Source organism: Danio rerio, chromosome 8 (genome assembly GCF_049306965.1).
Source record: "Danio rerio strain Tuebingen ecotype United States chromosome 8, GRCz12tu, whole genome shotgun sequence".
Classification (NCBI taxonomy): Eukaryota; Metazoa; Chordata; class Actinopteri; order Cypriniformes; family Danionidae; genus Danio; species Danio rerio.
The window spans coordinates 59,460,815-59,478,054 of NC_133183.1; the positions used below are offsets into that span (position 1 = coordinate 59,460,815).

At 38.0% G+C, this 17,240-nt stretch overlaps 1 protein-coding gene across 6 annotated transcripts in view; it reads right to left on the reverse strand.

Annotated features, from left to right (window-relative positions):
* frmd3 (FERM domain containing 3) overlaps positions 1-15,514 on the reverse strand; it is an 85,626-nt gene extending 70,112 nt beyond the window's left edge. For all 6 annotated transcript variants that reach the window (XR_012384795.1, XM_073911218.1, XM_009304291.5 and 3 more), the window contains exon 1: positions 15,309-15,514. Coding sequence is in view for 5 of the 6 variants with exons in the window: in XM_073911218.1 (XP_073767319.1) it covers positions 15,309-15,413 (105 nt within the window). In the remaining variant the exon portion in view is untranslated. The remainder of the gene's footprint in view (positions 1-15,308) is intronic.
* Between the last annotated feature and the right edge of the window lie 1,726 nt (positions 15,515-17,240).

Genomic DNA, 17,240 nt, shown 5'->3' on the forward strand with positions numbered 1-17,240 from the left:
CAACCATTAACATCTACAGTATTTATTTTCCTCCTATGGATGTCAGTAAATATCAGCTCAACATTAAGAACCAGGGGGTGAAAACTTTTAAGCACAACAAATTGTGCAACAAAATGTCAATTTTTTTTCTTACTTTGTTGAAATATCATTGTTTTCTTGGGAAATAACTATCGGAAATAGATGAAGTGCAATGTACCTCGATCGTCAGATTCTACATGTTTTCACCTCACCATCTCTTAATGCCTTGTGTTTTCTTCTGAAGCATCAGTAAGGGTTTATTCATTAACATTTGTGTTTGAGTCCCTCAATCATCCTCAAAGTGAAAAGATGAATCTCACAATCATACAGTCACTGCTGGGAAGATGCTGGTGTGCCCTATTTGCAGCATGTTTGTCTGTTTGCATGTGTTGGTCAATTAAATTTATTGCGCTTCTCACAACCATTATTGTTCCAAAGCAGCTTTATAAAAAGATATTTACCACTTTACTGTCAAAATCAGAAAAGTTAAGAAGTTGTGTATGATATTTTATAATACATAATGCAGGGCTGTAAATTCTTTTATTTTTATTTTTTGGTGGGGTCAGTGAAAATTTTGGCAGAGCACGTAAAGCTCTAAACCCAATCGGGCCAGTAGGAAAAAATCCTTAGCGTTAAACCCTGTAATGTAAATATATAAAAACATTTTAAGATGATATTTTTTTTTAAAACGAAGGAAACCTGTAACCATTGACTTCCATAGTATTTGTTTTTCCTACCATGAATGTCAATGAATACCGGTTTCCAACATTCTTCAAAATGTCTTCTTTTGCACTCGTTCATTCATTTTCTTTTCGGCTTAGTCCCTTTATTAATCTGGGGTCGCCACAGTGGAATGAACCACCAACTTGTCCAACATATGTTTTATGCACCGGATGCCCTTCTAACTGCAACCCATCACTGGGAGACACCCACACTCATTGACACACATACACTACGAACAATTTAGCTTACCCAATTCACCTATAGCACATGTTTTTGGACTTGTCAGAAAAACAGAAGCAGCCTTAGAAAACCTACACAAACACGGGGAGAACATGCAAACTCCACACAGAAACGCCAACTGACCCAGCCAGGGCTCGAACCAGCGATCTTCTAGCTGTGAGGGGATTGTGCCACCCACTGCGCCACGGTGCAGCCTCTTTGATTTTGTTTTGTTCTGTTTTTGCTTTGTCATTGTTTTCAACAACAACAACAACAAAAACAACAACAACAACAACAACAACAACAACAAATTGATTTAGACTGGTTTAGAACAAGTCAAAGATGAGTAAATGGTGACAGAATTTTCAGTTTTGGCTGAACTATCCCTTTAAAGTTTTATTTTATTTTTTTCAAATTGGCTAAATGAAAGATCATTAATCCATTTTCTTTCCAAATGTGTAAAAAGCTTGAACCCTTGAGATCTTTCCCAACTTCTTATGAAAGCCTGCAGATTGATTTGAGCATGAATGACTCAAAATCAAAAGGATTAGACATTTACACAGGCTTTTGAGAGCCTCTCTTCTGCTTCTGTTCAAATGAAACAAATGCTCATAATGCTGAAGAGAAAAGGCATTAAGGCCCAATCCCAATTCTATTTTTGTACCCCTACCCCTTCCTCTTCCTATTGGCCCTTAAAAACGAGCGTGAAGGGCTTCAAAATGTATCCCCTAAGAATTGGGACAGCACTACAGCACCTGCACACGTCATCATATTGTCATCTTAGATTTATAAGGTTCTATCTGCATTCTAAATGATTTTGAGATATTGAGCTTCAAAGTTTTTGCATTATAGCAAACAATATGGGCTCTATTTTCACATCTATTTTTGGGCTCTAGACATCACATCCTCTGTTCCTTTTTACCTTTCTTGTTAACATTTATTACTATTTATTTAGGATATGGATTTTCACATTCTGATTCCAATGCCTAAATTGTTAAAATGACTCAAAATAAATATTCGTATTAATAAAATATGTGTTCTTTGGAAGAGTGTACTTCCATCATGATGATATTATATTGTCATTTTGGCGTTATATGATAAGTGGCGGCGAGGCAGTGGCGCAGTAGGTAGTGCTGTCGCCTCACAGCAAGAAGGTCGCTGGTTCGGACCTCGGCTCAGTTGGTGTTTCTGTGTGAAAGTTTGCATGTTCTCCCTGCGTTCGCGTGGGTTTCCTCCGAGTGCTCCGGTTTCCCCCACAGTCCAAAGACATGCGGTACAGGTGAATTGGGAAGGCTAAATTGTCCGTAGTATATGTGTGTGGATGTTTCCCAGAGATGGGTTGCGGCTGGAAGGGCATCCGCTGCATAAAAACATGCTGGATAAGTTGGTGGTTCATTCCGCTGTGGCAACCCCTGAATAATAAAGGGACTAAGCCGACAAGAAAATGAATGAATAATAAGTGGCATCAAATCGTCTTAAAATGACAACAATATTTTTATCGCAGTATATTTTGGTGCAATATATAGCATACAACGAAAAACAGATATCATGACAGGCCTATGCAAACATTCCAAAAAGGTAAACTGACACAATAAAAGACATGCGTTTGAGCAAATGCAGCATTAGGAGCAGCTTTAGAGAGAGTCTGCAGTCCCAGCTCAGATGCTCATGCTGCCTTCAAACCGTAAGCATGCTCTGCACATCATCACTGACACATCATTCCCAGCACAGCGCTGACGTCATTCATTTACACCCCTTCCCTCTCTCTCTCTCTCTCTCTCTCTCTCTCCCTGTTTTATCATTCTTCACTCATTCTTACAAAAAAAAAAAAAAAAGAAATCTAATCAAAGGACATGGAAGAGGAGGAGGATAAGAATAGCCTGAGCACTATTTATAGTCTCCACCACAACACCACCTTCTCTCCCTTTTGGCTCTCCGGACGTTTATTGATGAAAACAGGCAATGAGAGATACATTTCTGCAGACGGGCAGATTTGCGTTCGCTGTAATACCAAAATAGAAATGTTTAATCAATGATGACACCGCTGCACTTTCAAGAAGGACAGCAGTGAGAACTGTTCAGCGCGAGTAAAGCTGAATAAGCCAGATGGTGAACGCACACAGCACTGTGATGCATGTCATGGATCTGATTGGCTGATTTTCATGCTTCAGAACTCATTTATGCAACATGATGCGGCAAAATACCTTCAAGTAGATGGTTCTGGAGTCAAATTTCATTCACAATTTACAACTTTTCTCATGGATTGTCTGAGCGCCCAAAATAAGTATGTTTAAAGGAGGCCTATTATGCCTCTTTCGATGAAATGTAAAATAAGTCTCTGATGTCCCTAAAGTGTGTATGTGAAGTTTCAGCTCAAATACCAAACAAGTAATGTTTTATAACTTTTTGAAACTGACTTTTTGAGGCTTTGATACAAATTGTTCTGTTTTGGTGACTGTTGCTTTAAATTCAAATGAGACTGTGCCCTTTTCAGAAGAGGGAGGAGCTACAAATGCCTACGTGTCAGCATAGTGGCAGATTTAAAAAAAAAAGAATAACCTCTACACTAATGAGGGAAAGATGGTCACTAGAGAGCGGGGTTTTCCCTTTCTGATGGCACGTGCAAAGTAAGAATGTCAATTAAAGTGTTTCTGCAGTGTTTTTATTAAGTGAGATTAAATAAAATAGAAATAATATATTTTTACCATTAGAAGCTTATTATATTCACACTCTGTATTTGGGCTGTGCAATTAATCGAAAATCCGATTTCGGCTTCTAACGATTATGAAAAAACATTAATCGAGATAAACGATTATTGCATCATTTACCGCCCCCTTTCCAGTGGTACACGTGTTGCTCTTAAAAGCGCGAAAGACCGCATGATTCTGTGTGCCGCGCACACACAGAACAGAAGCATGCAGCCAGCATTCGGTCTCATTCGCACACTGAGACGAGGAGTGCGCACACATCTAAAGTCATCTTAACATGAGCGCTTTAATGGTCAAATAGGTGTCAAAATGCGGTGTTAAGTGATTATTCATTTTAACCCTCATTTGTGTTATAAACAAACGAGTTGAGAATCAAAAGACACGCGAAAGAGAAACTATTAAAGAGACTGCGCGCCATTATCCTTCTGCCGCCTGTTTTTATGATTAATAATCAAAGAACAAATGGAGAACATGCCTCTCTGCTCTCGACTGAAGGATTTTTGTTGCTAAAATGTTTTTGAAGATGCTTAAAGCACAGTTTGTTTCATAATTGTATTCTATGGTATTTATTTCTCTTTCCTTTGCAGGGTGGAAAATAACTGTATATTGAAGTCAGAATTATTAGCCCTCCTGAATATTAGCAGCCTCCCACGCCCCCCACCCCTCAATTTCTGTATAATGGAAATAAGATTTCTGAACATAATAGTTTTGATAACACATTTCTAATAACTGATTTATTTTACCTTTGTCATGATGACAGCACATAATATTTGACTACATATTTTTCAAAATACATGCATTCAGATTCAAAGTGCGATTTAAAGGCTTAATTAGGGTAATTAGGCAAGTAATTGTATAACATTAGTTTCTTCTGCAGACAATCAAAAAATATATTGCTTAAGGGGGCTTATATTATAGACTTTAATATGGGTTTCAAAATATTTGAACCTGCTTTTATTCTAGCCAAAATACAAAAAAGCCTTTCTCCAGAAGAAAAAATATTAGAAGAAATACTTAAACATCATTTGGGAAATATTTATTTTTTACGAAATTCCCAGGAGCGCTAATAATTTTGACTCTAACAGTAATCGTTTTGAATAATCGTGATTACAATTATGACCAAAATAATCATGTTTATGGTTTTTCCCAAAATCGAGCAGCCCTACTCTGTATGCCACACAACCCCTTATAAAAGTGGGTTTTGCATAGTAGCTCCTCTTTAAATCCCCCAAAACATTCAACCCAAGTTATACCGTTTAAAGACAATGCTACAAAATACTACGGAAATGTATGTAAACTTTTGACTGTCTAGAAAAAAAAAAAATAAAATAAATAAAATAATATATAAAATTATATATATATATATATATATATATATATATATATATATATATATATATATATATATATATATATATATATATATATATATATATATATATATATATATGCAAAATGCTGTCATTAATCTGGCATTTAGCAAATGTAAACAGACCTAAAACAGTAAACATTTAGTATGATTCATTATGAGACATTTAAAAACAAAATGGCTATGTGCCTTTATAGGGTGTGTGTAAACTTCTGGTTTCAACTGTACACCCTAAAAATGATTTATGCAGCTGCTTATTCAAACTACCTTCTTAAAATTAGCTGAATCAACACAATTCTTGTGATTTTTGGGGCGACAACTTAATCTTTTTATATTCGATGCAGGGCGAAGCAGTGGTGCAGTAGGTAGTGCTGTCGCCTCACAGCAGGAAGGTCGCTGGTTCGAACCTCGGCTCAGTTGGCATTTCTGTGTGGAGTTTGCATGTTCTCTCTGCGTTCATGTAAGTTTCCTCTGGTTTCCCCAGTTTCCCCCAAAGACATGCAGCACAGGTGAATTGGGTAGGCCAAACTGTCCGTGGTGTATGTGTGTGTGGATGTTTCCTAGAGATGGGTTGCGGCTGAAAGGACATCTGCTGTGTAAAAACTTGCAGGATAAGTTGGCGGTTCATTCCGCTGTGGCGACCCCAGATTAATAAAGGGACTAAGCCGACAAGAAAATGAATGAATGCATGTTCAATGCACTTAAGTTTGTAAAAACAATTAAATTAACTTAATTGATTTTTGTGGGGACAGTGTGAAGAAATCGTGTGGAACCTAGAATTTTTTAAAGTGTAGTACTGAAAAAAGCTTCATTTAGAAGTTGCATTCTGTTACTTATTACTAAAACAGACACGGTAACTATCATATTTCACAAGCTCCAGCTGAGTCGAGATGTTAAGTGTGTTTGAGTCTGTCCAGTTTTGCGAGCGCAGCATCAGTAGCACACAAGTGAAGCACAGACTCGCTGAAGAACATGATCTGCTTTAATAATGCATCAGAATTCTGTCCTTCAGACACTGAGAAGACACTCGGCACACCACTGAGAAATGACCCATGCGAAGCACACACGCATCTCATTCACTCCAACACACGCTGATTACGTTATCGCTGACCTACTACACTGGCATGCCTGTAGTCTGTCCAAAACAGAAAAACACAAGAGCAAATCTTTTTAGATTTTTAGTATGTCTGAAATAAACCATCTGTGAAGTCTGTTTGAGGATTTAGTTTGGTCTAAAAGATCTGCTCTCAAGACAAAAGAGAGGGTGGCCAAACTTTTGCATGGACTATTTTTTAGTTTCAATTTAATTTCACACACCTCAATGCTGCTACACTACTTATTACTGTCTGAAAAACAAGACACTATCCAGCTTTCGCTAGGAACCGAATGTGATCATTGTTTCAAACAAAAACAAAAAAATCACAGTATGGGAGGAAAAAGCTTCCGGTATATGTGGACTTTAAAAAAAAAAGAATTAGGGGTTGGGCTCACCGGCCACTTTATTAGGCACACATGACTGGTACCAAGTTGGACCCGCTTTTGCTTCCAGAACTGCCTTAATCCTCCGTGGCATAGATACTGAAAATATTCCTCAGAGATTTTGCTCCATATTGACATGATAGCATCACGCAGTTGCTGCAGATTTGTCGGCTGCACATTCATAAAGCGAATCTCCCGTTCCGGCACATCCCAAAGGTGCTCTATTGGATTAAGTTCTGGTGACTGTGGAGGCCATTTACAATGAACTCATTGTCATTTTCAAGAGACCAGTCTGAGATGATTCGCGCTTTGTGAGGGCTGTGGGCCAAGAAAACATCCTCCACACCATTACACCACCGTCACAAGCCTGAACCGTTGATACAAGGCAGGATGGATTCATGCTTTCATGTTGATATTGGCAAATTCTGACGCTACCATCTGAATGTCGCAGCAGAAATGGAGATTCATCAGACCAGGCAATGTTTTTTCAATCTTCTATTGTGCAATTTTGGTGAGCCTGTGTGAATTGTAGCCTCAGTTTCCTGTTCTTAGCTGACAGGAGCGGCACCCGGTGTGGTCTTCTGCTGCGGTAGCCCATCCGCCTCAAGGTTGGACATGTTGTGTGTTCAGAGATGCTCTTCTGCAGACCTCTGTTGTAACAAGTGGTTATTTGAGTAACTGTTGCCTTTCTATCAGCTCCAACCAGTCTGTCCATTCTCCTCTGACCTCTGGCATCAACAAGGCATTTGCGACCACAAAACATTTTCTCTTTTTCTTCTCTTTTCTCTTTAAACCCTAGAGATGCATGAAAATCCCAGTAGATCAGCAGTTTCTGAAATACTCAGAGCAGTCCGTCTGGCACCAACAACCATGCCACGTTCAGAGTCACTTAAATCAGCTTTCTTCCCCGTTCCGATGCTCGGTTTGAACTGCAGCAGATCGTCTTGCCCATGTCTACATGCCTAAATGCACTGAGTTGCTGCCCTGTGATTGGCTGATAAGGAATTTGCGTTAACGAGCAGTTGGACAGGTGTACCTAATAAAGTGGCCGGTGAGTGTACTTTTTCTATACAAATTAAATACACTTTTCCACACAAATGAAACTCGTTAAAACATTGGCACCCATTTAATTAGTTAGCTTTTCTCGTGAGACATCTAGAGTCTATTTGCAAGGCGCAAACTCAGTGAAAAGTCAAAGGTCTGCGTATCAGCACTCTTTTCAAGGACCGGAACTAACTGCTGACCTACACAGCACACGACGCAGCCGACAAACTCAGCATTTAACTCCTCGTGTAGCTGATGAAAAAGTAAGCAGCGAGTGCTTATAGCATGTACAAGTGCGCCGATGGAGGTGCAGCCTCTGTCTATGAGGACGGTCATCAAATATGCAGGAGAAATCCATCACAGAACAAGAAGCCATTAGAGCCTCGTGGCCTTCTGAAATATTTATTAGACCAAACAGAGCGAGCTCCTTCTTTTAGCTCAAAAGTTTATAAACACCACACCGGACAGAGAAATACAATGTATGAAAAGGTTATCACTCTTTCTGTCATCTCTCTCCTTTCTCTTCTGCTCCTCCAGTTTTTTCCGTAAGTAAAGATGAAACGTTTTCAACATTTAAGAAGTTGGTCGAAAGTTTTGTCAGTCTTTTTTTATGAAGTCAGGACTAGCTTTAAAGAAATACTCTTTTGGAAATAGGCTCATAGTAGACTATCTGACAAAAGTCTTGATGCTTTAGGTCCATTTAGACAATATCCAAAATATAGACAAAATATAACTTGACTTCTAGTTGATCATTTGTTTTCAAAAGTGGCTTATTTGAAAGGCAAAGGCCTCTAGATGACACTTATTTGACCAAAATAAAATATGATCATACCCTGATTTTTAACAATTTAATTAGGACAGTAAGTTCTGACTTTGTTTAGACAAAAGTCTTGTCACTTAACAGAAATAATGTCCAGTATAGAATATAAAGTCATGCTGCAGTGGAAACAGAATGAATATTGTGTCTGACTCCCATGTGCTTGGAGATCCATACATCTCTGCAATGACTCAAATCACTGATTAATAAAGTCATCTGGAATGCCAAAGAAAGCGTTCCTGCAGGACTCCCAGAGCTCATCAAGATTCTGTGGGTTCATCTTCAATGCTTCCTCCATCTTACCCCAGACATGCTCAATAATAATAATATCTGGTGACTGGGCTGGCCAATCCCGGAGCACCTTGACCTTCTTTGCTTTCAGGAACTTTGATGTGGTCCCTCTCCTGTGGTTTGTAATGTAATGGGCAGCACAAATGTCTTGACACCTCAGGCTGTTGATGTTGCCATCCACTCTGCAGATCTTTTGCACACCCCCTTACTGAATGTAACCCCAAACCATGATTTTTTCTTAACCAAACTTGACTGAATCCTGAGAGAATCTTGGGCCCATGTGACTTCCAATAGGTCTTCTGCAGCATTTGTGAAGATTGGGATGCAGCTCAACAGCAAAAATCAACCTTCTGCCACTTTTCCAAATGATCAACTAGAAGTCAAGTTATTATGTTGCTCTTCCAACTGAAATTGACGACAAGACTTTTGTCAGGTAGTGTACATCTACCCTAAAGTTAAACAGTTGAGTTTTAACTTGTTTTAATCCATTCAGCCTGTCTTTGGGTCTGACTGAGCACTTTTAGCTTAGCTTAGCATAAATCATTGTATCGGATTAGACCATTAGCATCTCAAAAAATGTGCTGAAAACTTTCTATTTAAAACTTGACTCTTCTGTTAGTACTATATCTTTATTTTAGTGTAATAATTGAAGAATTTCCTGCCGTACCATGGCTGCAGGAGAGTGTATAATTCCTAGTCATACCATTTCAACCTAGAAAATAGCAAGTTTCATTTTCCGTCACTCTTAGTACACAATGTATTTAATTCAATTCAGCTTTATTTGTATAGCGCTTTTATAATGTAGATTGTGTCAAAGCAGCTTCAAATAAATGGTCGCAGTAAATTGGAACAGTGTAGTTCAGTTTTTTAGTGTTTAAGTTCAGTTCAGCTCAATTCAGTGTGGTTTAAAAATCACTACTGAGGGTCTAGACACTGGAGAGCAAGTCCATCGATGCGCAGCTCTACAGATCCTAAACCATGCAAGCTAGTGGCGACAGCGGAGAGGGAAAAAAAGTTCACCAATTGGGGAAAGAGAAGAAAAAAAAAACAGACTCAGTTGGGCACGACCATTTCAATTTCTCAAAAGTTGCAGTCTCAGCGGCAGAGGCTGGAAGCTGGGCCTCAGCGAAGACTGGTAACCACAGAAGAGTCAATCTCTAAATAGAAAAGTTATCGAAAAGCCTAAAAGAAATGCTAACGGTCTAATCGGATTCAATTATCTATGCTAAGCTAAGCTAAAAGTGCTCCCGCCAGACCTGTGGTGGGTCCCAATTTGCATACTTTTACGTTCTAAAAGTGCGTACTTTTTTGTGAAGGAATAAGTACATACTTTTGAGTGTGTAACAGAAGAGTATGCAAGTTTTGGGACATACGCATTGTTGTTGCTTAGTTAAGTTCCCTGTCAATCATCTCAACACATCATCCACTTTTCTTTCATATTTAATATTGGAGATTCAGTTGTGTTGCGAGGCGAATCTCTTCAAGTCTTTGGATAATTATGCATTCAGAAGTAAATGTACAAACATGTCTTTATATAAATTCACATTGTAGTTGCTGATGAAATATAACACGGAAAGCACGATTGAAATATTTTCCAGTAGACTGGATGTTAATTAATAGTCAACAACTTCAACGAAGCCTCTCTACTTGACGATTGGTCTTGCGCATCAGCCATGTTTGTAGTTTCTTTACACTTTTCCACCCGAGTTTGTAGTTTAAATGGAATTCACATCCAACATGCAATGCATTGTGGGCGATATTAGCAGTTAGAGTACAGACGCTTCTACACTTTGAATTTCTACCGGAAAAAGTAGACCATCCGGGAACCTTTGGCACACTCTTTTCAACATACTACAGTTTAGGATATACTAATTCTATTTTCAAATACTATTTAGGATGGATGGAACCAGCACTGGAAATGGTTTGAATGGTTTGAAAACGCTGCAAGTCAACAGTAAAATGAGCCTCTAGGCAGATTCAACTTCGATAAGTGGTTAGTTTCCTGACGTAATCATAATAGTGCGGTTTCTGGAAATGGACGCTGCTTCCATTAGACTCAATGTGATAGTGATACTGCAAAGAGCCGGACTACACATCATCATCATCCGTTATCATCAAACACTTAAGCCTGCATTACAGCTGCATGACAATAACAGCATTACGATTGCTTCGTGGCCCTTACAGATTCAATCATATTTACAGATGAAGTCACAGTTATTAGCTTTGAATTATTATTTTTTTTCTTTTTCCGGATTTTTCACAGAGCAAGAATTTTTTCACAGTATTTCTTATAATATTTTTTCTTCTTGAGAAAGTCTTATTTGTTTTATTTTGGCTAGAATTAAATCAGATTTTACTTTTTTAAAAACCATATTAGGGTCAATATTATTAGCCCCCTTAAGCAATTTTTTAATCAATTTTAGTCTACAGAACAAACCATCATTATCCAATGATTTGACTAATTACCATAACTTGCCTAATTAACATAGTTAAGCCTTGTAATGTCACTTTAGGCTGAATACTAGTGTCTTGAAACATATGTAGTCAAATATTATGTGTTCATCGTGGCAAAGATAAAATAAATCAGTTATTAGAAATTATTTATGTTTACAAATGTGTTTAAAAATCTTTCCTTTAAAGAGAAATTGGGGAAAGAAATATATATATATAATAAATCTGACTGTATATTCGCAAAACTACATGCAGATTTTCAGTAGATTGGATGTTTGTATTGTTTCCGAGAGGGCTCTGAAAGGAAGCAGACTGTCAAGAGTATTTCCCAGAAATGAGTTAGCTCGTTTATTGTGACTGGAAAATAGAGAGCATGATTGGAAGAAATGTATTGGCTGCTTCACAAAACATAGTGAGCTGCCAAGCAAGACAAGATTTGTTGGGGGGAGGGGGGGGGGGGCATCACTGATACATTAAGATATTACGATGTTTCCACTGGATATCTATACATCTCAAAAGGTGGAATATCAGTACCATACTTTGGTGACACAATGATCCAGTCCTAAAGACATAGTTCGCCCAACAATTACTATTTACTCACTATTTACTCCAAACCAGTTTCTTCTGTTAAACACAAAATAGGATCTTGTGATCAAAGCTAAAAACCTTTAGCCCATAACAAATTCTATCAAAGTCAATCCGCTTGTTAAGTGTGGAAATTTTGTATAAATTGTTAAATATTTGGTATTTGTTATGCAGCAAGCCCAGAGATTGTTGTGTACACTATGATTTTATATAAAATTAACTTTAATGTGTGATAGGAATAAAACGTGATCATAAACGAATGATTTCTCCACTCAAATGAATGGCGGCTTGGACCCGGAAACAGTATTACATACGTCACAAACACGTCACCACTTAACAAGCGGATGGTTACAAGTTTCCAGCATTCTTCAAAATAGCTTCTTTTGTGTTCGACAGATAAAAGAAACTGAAAGAGGTTTAAAAGTATATTTAAGATTATAGAGGACAGTGTGAATTCAAAACATATTTTGTCAAGATGCATTGATATTAAAAGTGCAAAATTTCTGGAAATTCATCTTTATCGAAATGCAAAAGAGAGATGCTAATGGTCTAATTGGATTCAATTAGCTATGCTAAGCTAAGCTAAAAGTACTCCCGCCAGACCTAGATGGATTAAAAATGTTAAAAGTCAACTGTTAAACAAGCATATTTCCAAATATAAAAAAGTGGAGTTTTCATTTAATCTCATCAACCTCGATAAGAGGTTAGTTTTGAAGATAATATTATTAGGTAACATTAAACTTTTGTGAGAGTTTTACTAAAATATAATAAAGGACAGTGTCCATTAAAAACATATTTTGTTAAGATACATTGATATTAAAAGTACAGAATTTCTGAAAAAAATCATTATTATTGAAATGCAAAAGAAAGATGCTAATGGTCTAATCAGATTCAATTATCTATGCTAAGCTAAGCTTAAAGTGCTCCTGCCTGACCTGGATATTGTCTAAATGGATTTAAATGCTAAAAGTCAACTGTTAAACTCTAGGGAAGTTGTAAAAAAGTGGAGTGTTTATTTAATCTCTAGGCAGAATCAACTTTGATAAGAGGTTAGTTTCGAAGATGATTTCATTTGGTAAAATTAAACTGTTGTGAGAGTTTTACCAAAAAGTATACTTAAGATTATAGAGGTCAGTGTGAATTAAAACATATTTTGTCAAGATACATTCATATCAGAAGTACAGTACGTCATTATCGAAATGCAAAAGAGAGATGCTAATGGTCTAATTGGATTCCATTAACTATGTTAAGCTAAGCTAAAAGTGCTCCCGCCAGACCTGGATATTGTCTAAATGGATTCAAAAACAATAAATGTCAACTGTTAAACTTGATGGAAGTTTTTTTTTTTTTTTTTTTTTTTTTTAAGTGAAGTGTTTATTTAATCTCTAGGCATATTCAACTTCGACAAGAGGTTAGTTTTGAAGATGATATTATTAAAATTAAACTGTTTTGAAAGTTTTACTTAAATGTATATTTAAGATTATAGAGGACAGTGTGAATTCAAAACATATTTTGTCAAGATGCATTGATAATAAAGGTAAAGAAATTTCTGAAAAATCATCATTATCAAAATGCAAAAGAGAGATGCTAATGGTCTAATCAGTTTCAATTATCTATGCTAAGCTAAGCTAAAAGTGCTTACGCAGACCAGGATATTGTCTAAATGGATTCAAAACCTTAAAAGTCAACTGTTAAACTCTAGGGAAGTTGTAAAAAAAGTGGAGTGTTCATTTAATCTCTAGGCAGAATCAACTTTGATAAGAGGTTAGTTTCGAAGATGATTTCATTTGGTAAAATTAAACTGTTGTGAGTGTTTTACTTTATTATATTTAATATTACAGAGGACAGTGCGAAAACATATTTTGTCAAGATAAATTGACATTAAAAGTACAGAATACATTTTATGTATTATCTGGGAAATCATAAGCATTCATGGGTCATAAAACAGAACATTCTTTGCAAAAACATCCTAGTCATTCATATAAAAATTACATAGGCTTCATAGACAACCTAGGAGGTCAGGGAGGGCTTCATTAGTTTAATTACAAGCTGTTCACACGTTGGCCATAAAAAAGTTCATAAAAAAAAAATCCATGCCATAGTTGCCTTCAGTTTGCTCATTAGAGATTTTTAAGGCCCTCGTGAAAACAAAGTGTGCTTGTGTCAAATATGCACTTGAAACAGTACATACCTTTCTAAAAACTGCACATAATTAAAATAAAGATTACTTCAATATATGGAAGATGTTTAAGTTTAGCGCGACCACGTCCATCCCTTTATGACCACAGTGTGCCCATCTTCTGATGGCTACTTCCAGCAGGATAACGCGTCATGTCATAAAGCGCGAATCATCTCTGGTTTCTTGAACATGACAATGAGTTCACTAAACTCAAATGGCCTCCACAGTCACCAGATATCAATCAAATAGAGCACCCGTTGGGGTGTGGTGGAACGGGACATTCAAATCATGCATGTGCAGCCGACAAATCTGCAACAACTGCGTGATGCTATCATGGAATGTTTCCAATACCTTGTTGAATCTATGCCACGTAGGATTAAGGCAGTTCTGAAGGAAAACGGGAATCCAACCTGCTACTAGTAAGGTGTACCTAATAAAGTGGCCAGTGGGTGTATTTTAATTATATCTGATCTCTGCTCCTATAACTTTTTGATGTTCAAAAGTTTAATAAAGCGACTTTTGTCGATGATTTTAAGTAGTTTGAAAAAAAAAAGAAAGTCTGCGACGATCACATAAAAATATGAAGAATTTTTTAAAATGTAATGAGATAATATCTTTCCTGCTAATAATTGATTTATTTTAATATATTATTGGACATACAATATATTGTAATAAATATAGGCTTTTTAAAGTAAAAAATGTAACATTAAACGTTAAGATCAGAGATCAGGGTCTTGTTATGAATCATTTATTTGAAAGTGTAGACAAACAGAAAACTCCTGTAAATCACAAGCTAAAAGTAACTGTTTTTTTTATTTATTTATCCATCCTATTTTACAAGTAAGCATTTTATTCCATTATACATTATTATTAAACATTATTTTAAGTACGCTCGGTTTAAAAGTGTACTTCACACGGGCTAAACGTGCTTTGACACACTGAGTGACAAGTGCTATTTATGAAAAACGACTTGACAAGACTTTACAAACAATTATCAAACTGTTACACTTTTTTCAGCCACTAATCACTTTTGAAGCAAAAAAAAAATTATATTTATCGTCATAGTCTGAGACACATGGACGCGCTGCCTTACATCAGGATCTCCGTTGCCAATCAGGCAGCCAATTCAATTACACACCATTAAAACAAACGTGCTTCCACTCGTTATAATTCTCTTATTCGCGTTCACGACCTAAACACGTTTAATAAACAATATTTCTCGAGTACAAAGAAAAGTCAAGGGCGTAACTGTTTACGTTAACGGTCATTTCACGGCGGCAATAATAAACCGAGCACAAACCATGACGAGCGCGTCACCATCACTCCCTATAGGCGTCTTCCAGCTAAACAAACGCAAACCCTGTCAACAATATACCGCTTATTAGTCATCACCTGGATGCTGGATACATGTTTATTAGTCACTACCTGGATGCTGCAGGAGATCTCGGAGTCGTCGAGCAGCCGGACGGTGCACTGGAGCTCCAGCGCGAGGGAGGAGAGGCTCGGGCTCCGGAATCGAAGCATTTTCATGGCTCTCGGTCCCGCATAGCAAAGCGAGAGTTCGCCTTTGGTTTTGAAGAGGACGGAGCGTCGGTCACGCGTGGCTCATGTCGCCAGAGATGTGTCGTTATGACCGGGAGAACGAGCCCCCTTTTCTTTTTCGCTCTCTCCCCCCTCCCTCCCTCGTGAACGCGCGAGCGAACCACCCTCCATCACAGATCAGCAGCTTCGAGCTTCACCTGTCATCATCAACACACTCAGTGAGTTCCCATAACAACGAGTGATACCGCGCAGTTCACGCTGAAATGACATAGTTTTATTGGCTTTTTGCATTGAAGTCTTCATCTATCTATCTATCTATCTATCTATCTATCTATCTATCTATCTATCTATCTATCTATCTATCTATCTATCTATCTATCTATCTATCTATCTATCTATCTATCTATCTATCTATCCTGTTCTGTTCTGTTGTATTACTATAGAATTATCACAACAGATTGAACCTATAGGATATATCACACTCACCGGCCACTTTATTAGGTACAACTGTTCAACTGCCCATTAATACTAATTCCTAATCAGCCAATCACATGGCAGCAAATCAATGCATTTAGGCATGTAGACATGGTCAGGACGATCTGCTGCAGTTCAAACCGAGCATCAGAATGGGGAAGAAAGGTGATTTAGCCTAAGTGGCTTTGAACATGGCATGGTTGTTGGTGTCAGACAGGCTGGCTAACCCTGTTCCTGGAGAGTCACCTTCCTGCAGAATTCAGTTGCAACCCATATCAAACACACCTGCCTGTAATTATCACGTGGTGTTCAGGTCCTAATTAATTGGTTCAGGTGTGTTTGATATGGGTAGCAACTGAAATCTGCAGGAAGGTGGCTCTCCAGGAACAGGGTTGGCCACCCCTGGTGTAGGGTTTGCCCCAAGGCAACATATCATCAGTTGTGTACCCCAGCATGACTAAGTGCTTCCGTCCTTTAGATACCCTCTGCTGAGGCCCATCATAGGCTGATGAGACCCGGATGTGTGTCCCATATTCACACACTTTTGACAGTAGAAACGGACATAAATATGAAATATTGAACTGTATACTGGCGACGCAGTGGCACAGTAGGTAATGCTGTCGCCTCACAGCTGGGTCACTGGTTCGAGCCTCGGCCGGGTCAGTTGGCATTTCTGTGTAGAGTTTGCATGTTCTCCCCATGTTAGCGTGTGTTTCCTCCAGGTGCTCTGGTTTCCCCCAGAGTCCAAAGACATGCCGTACAGGTGAATTGGGTAGGCTAAATTGTCCGTAGTGTATGTGTGTGAATGAGAGTGAATGGATGTTTCCCAGAGATGGGTTGCAGCTGGAAGGGCATCTGCTGCGTAAAACATATGCTGGATAAGTTGGTGGTTCATTCCACTGTGGCAACCCCAGATTAATAAAGGGACCAAGCCAAAAAGAAAATGAATGAATGAATGAATGAATGAATGATGAACTGTATACCACTTTTTGGTGCCCCACGCAATAAAACAGTAACAAACTGGTGGAGCAGAAGTGAAGAAAAGCAGTTTTGAGGGTTTTTCATTAAACATTTTTTTTTCTTTGCAAAATAATGCAGTGCACATTCTGCACACATTTTTTACAAGCACTACTATATACACAAAAAATAAAGAGTGAATTCAAGAGTTCACACCAAGCTGATGTTTGATTATAAAGCTTGTTTGGCATGCTGTCCCGGGAGAAAGCCCTGAGCCCATAAGATCCTCAAGCCCAGGGCTCCCTCCTGTTTGTAAGGCGAGAGGGGAGTTTAAGCTAAAGTAGATCTCGAGAACTCCCCTGCTGTAGTAGCTAATGAACAGAT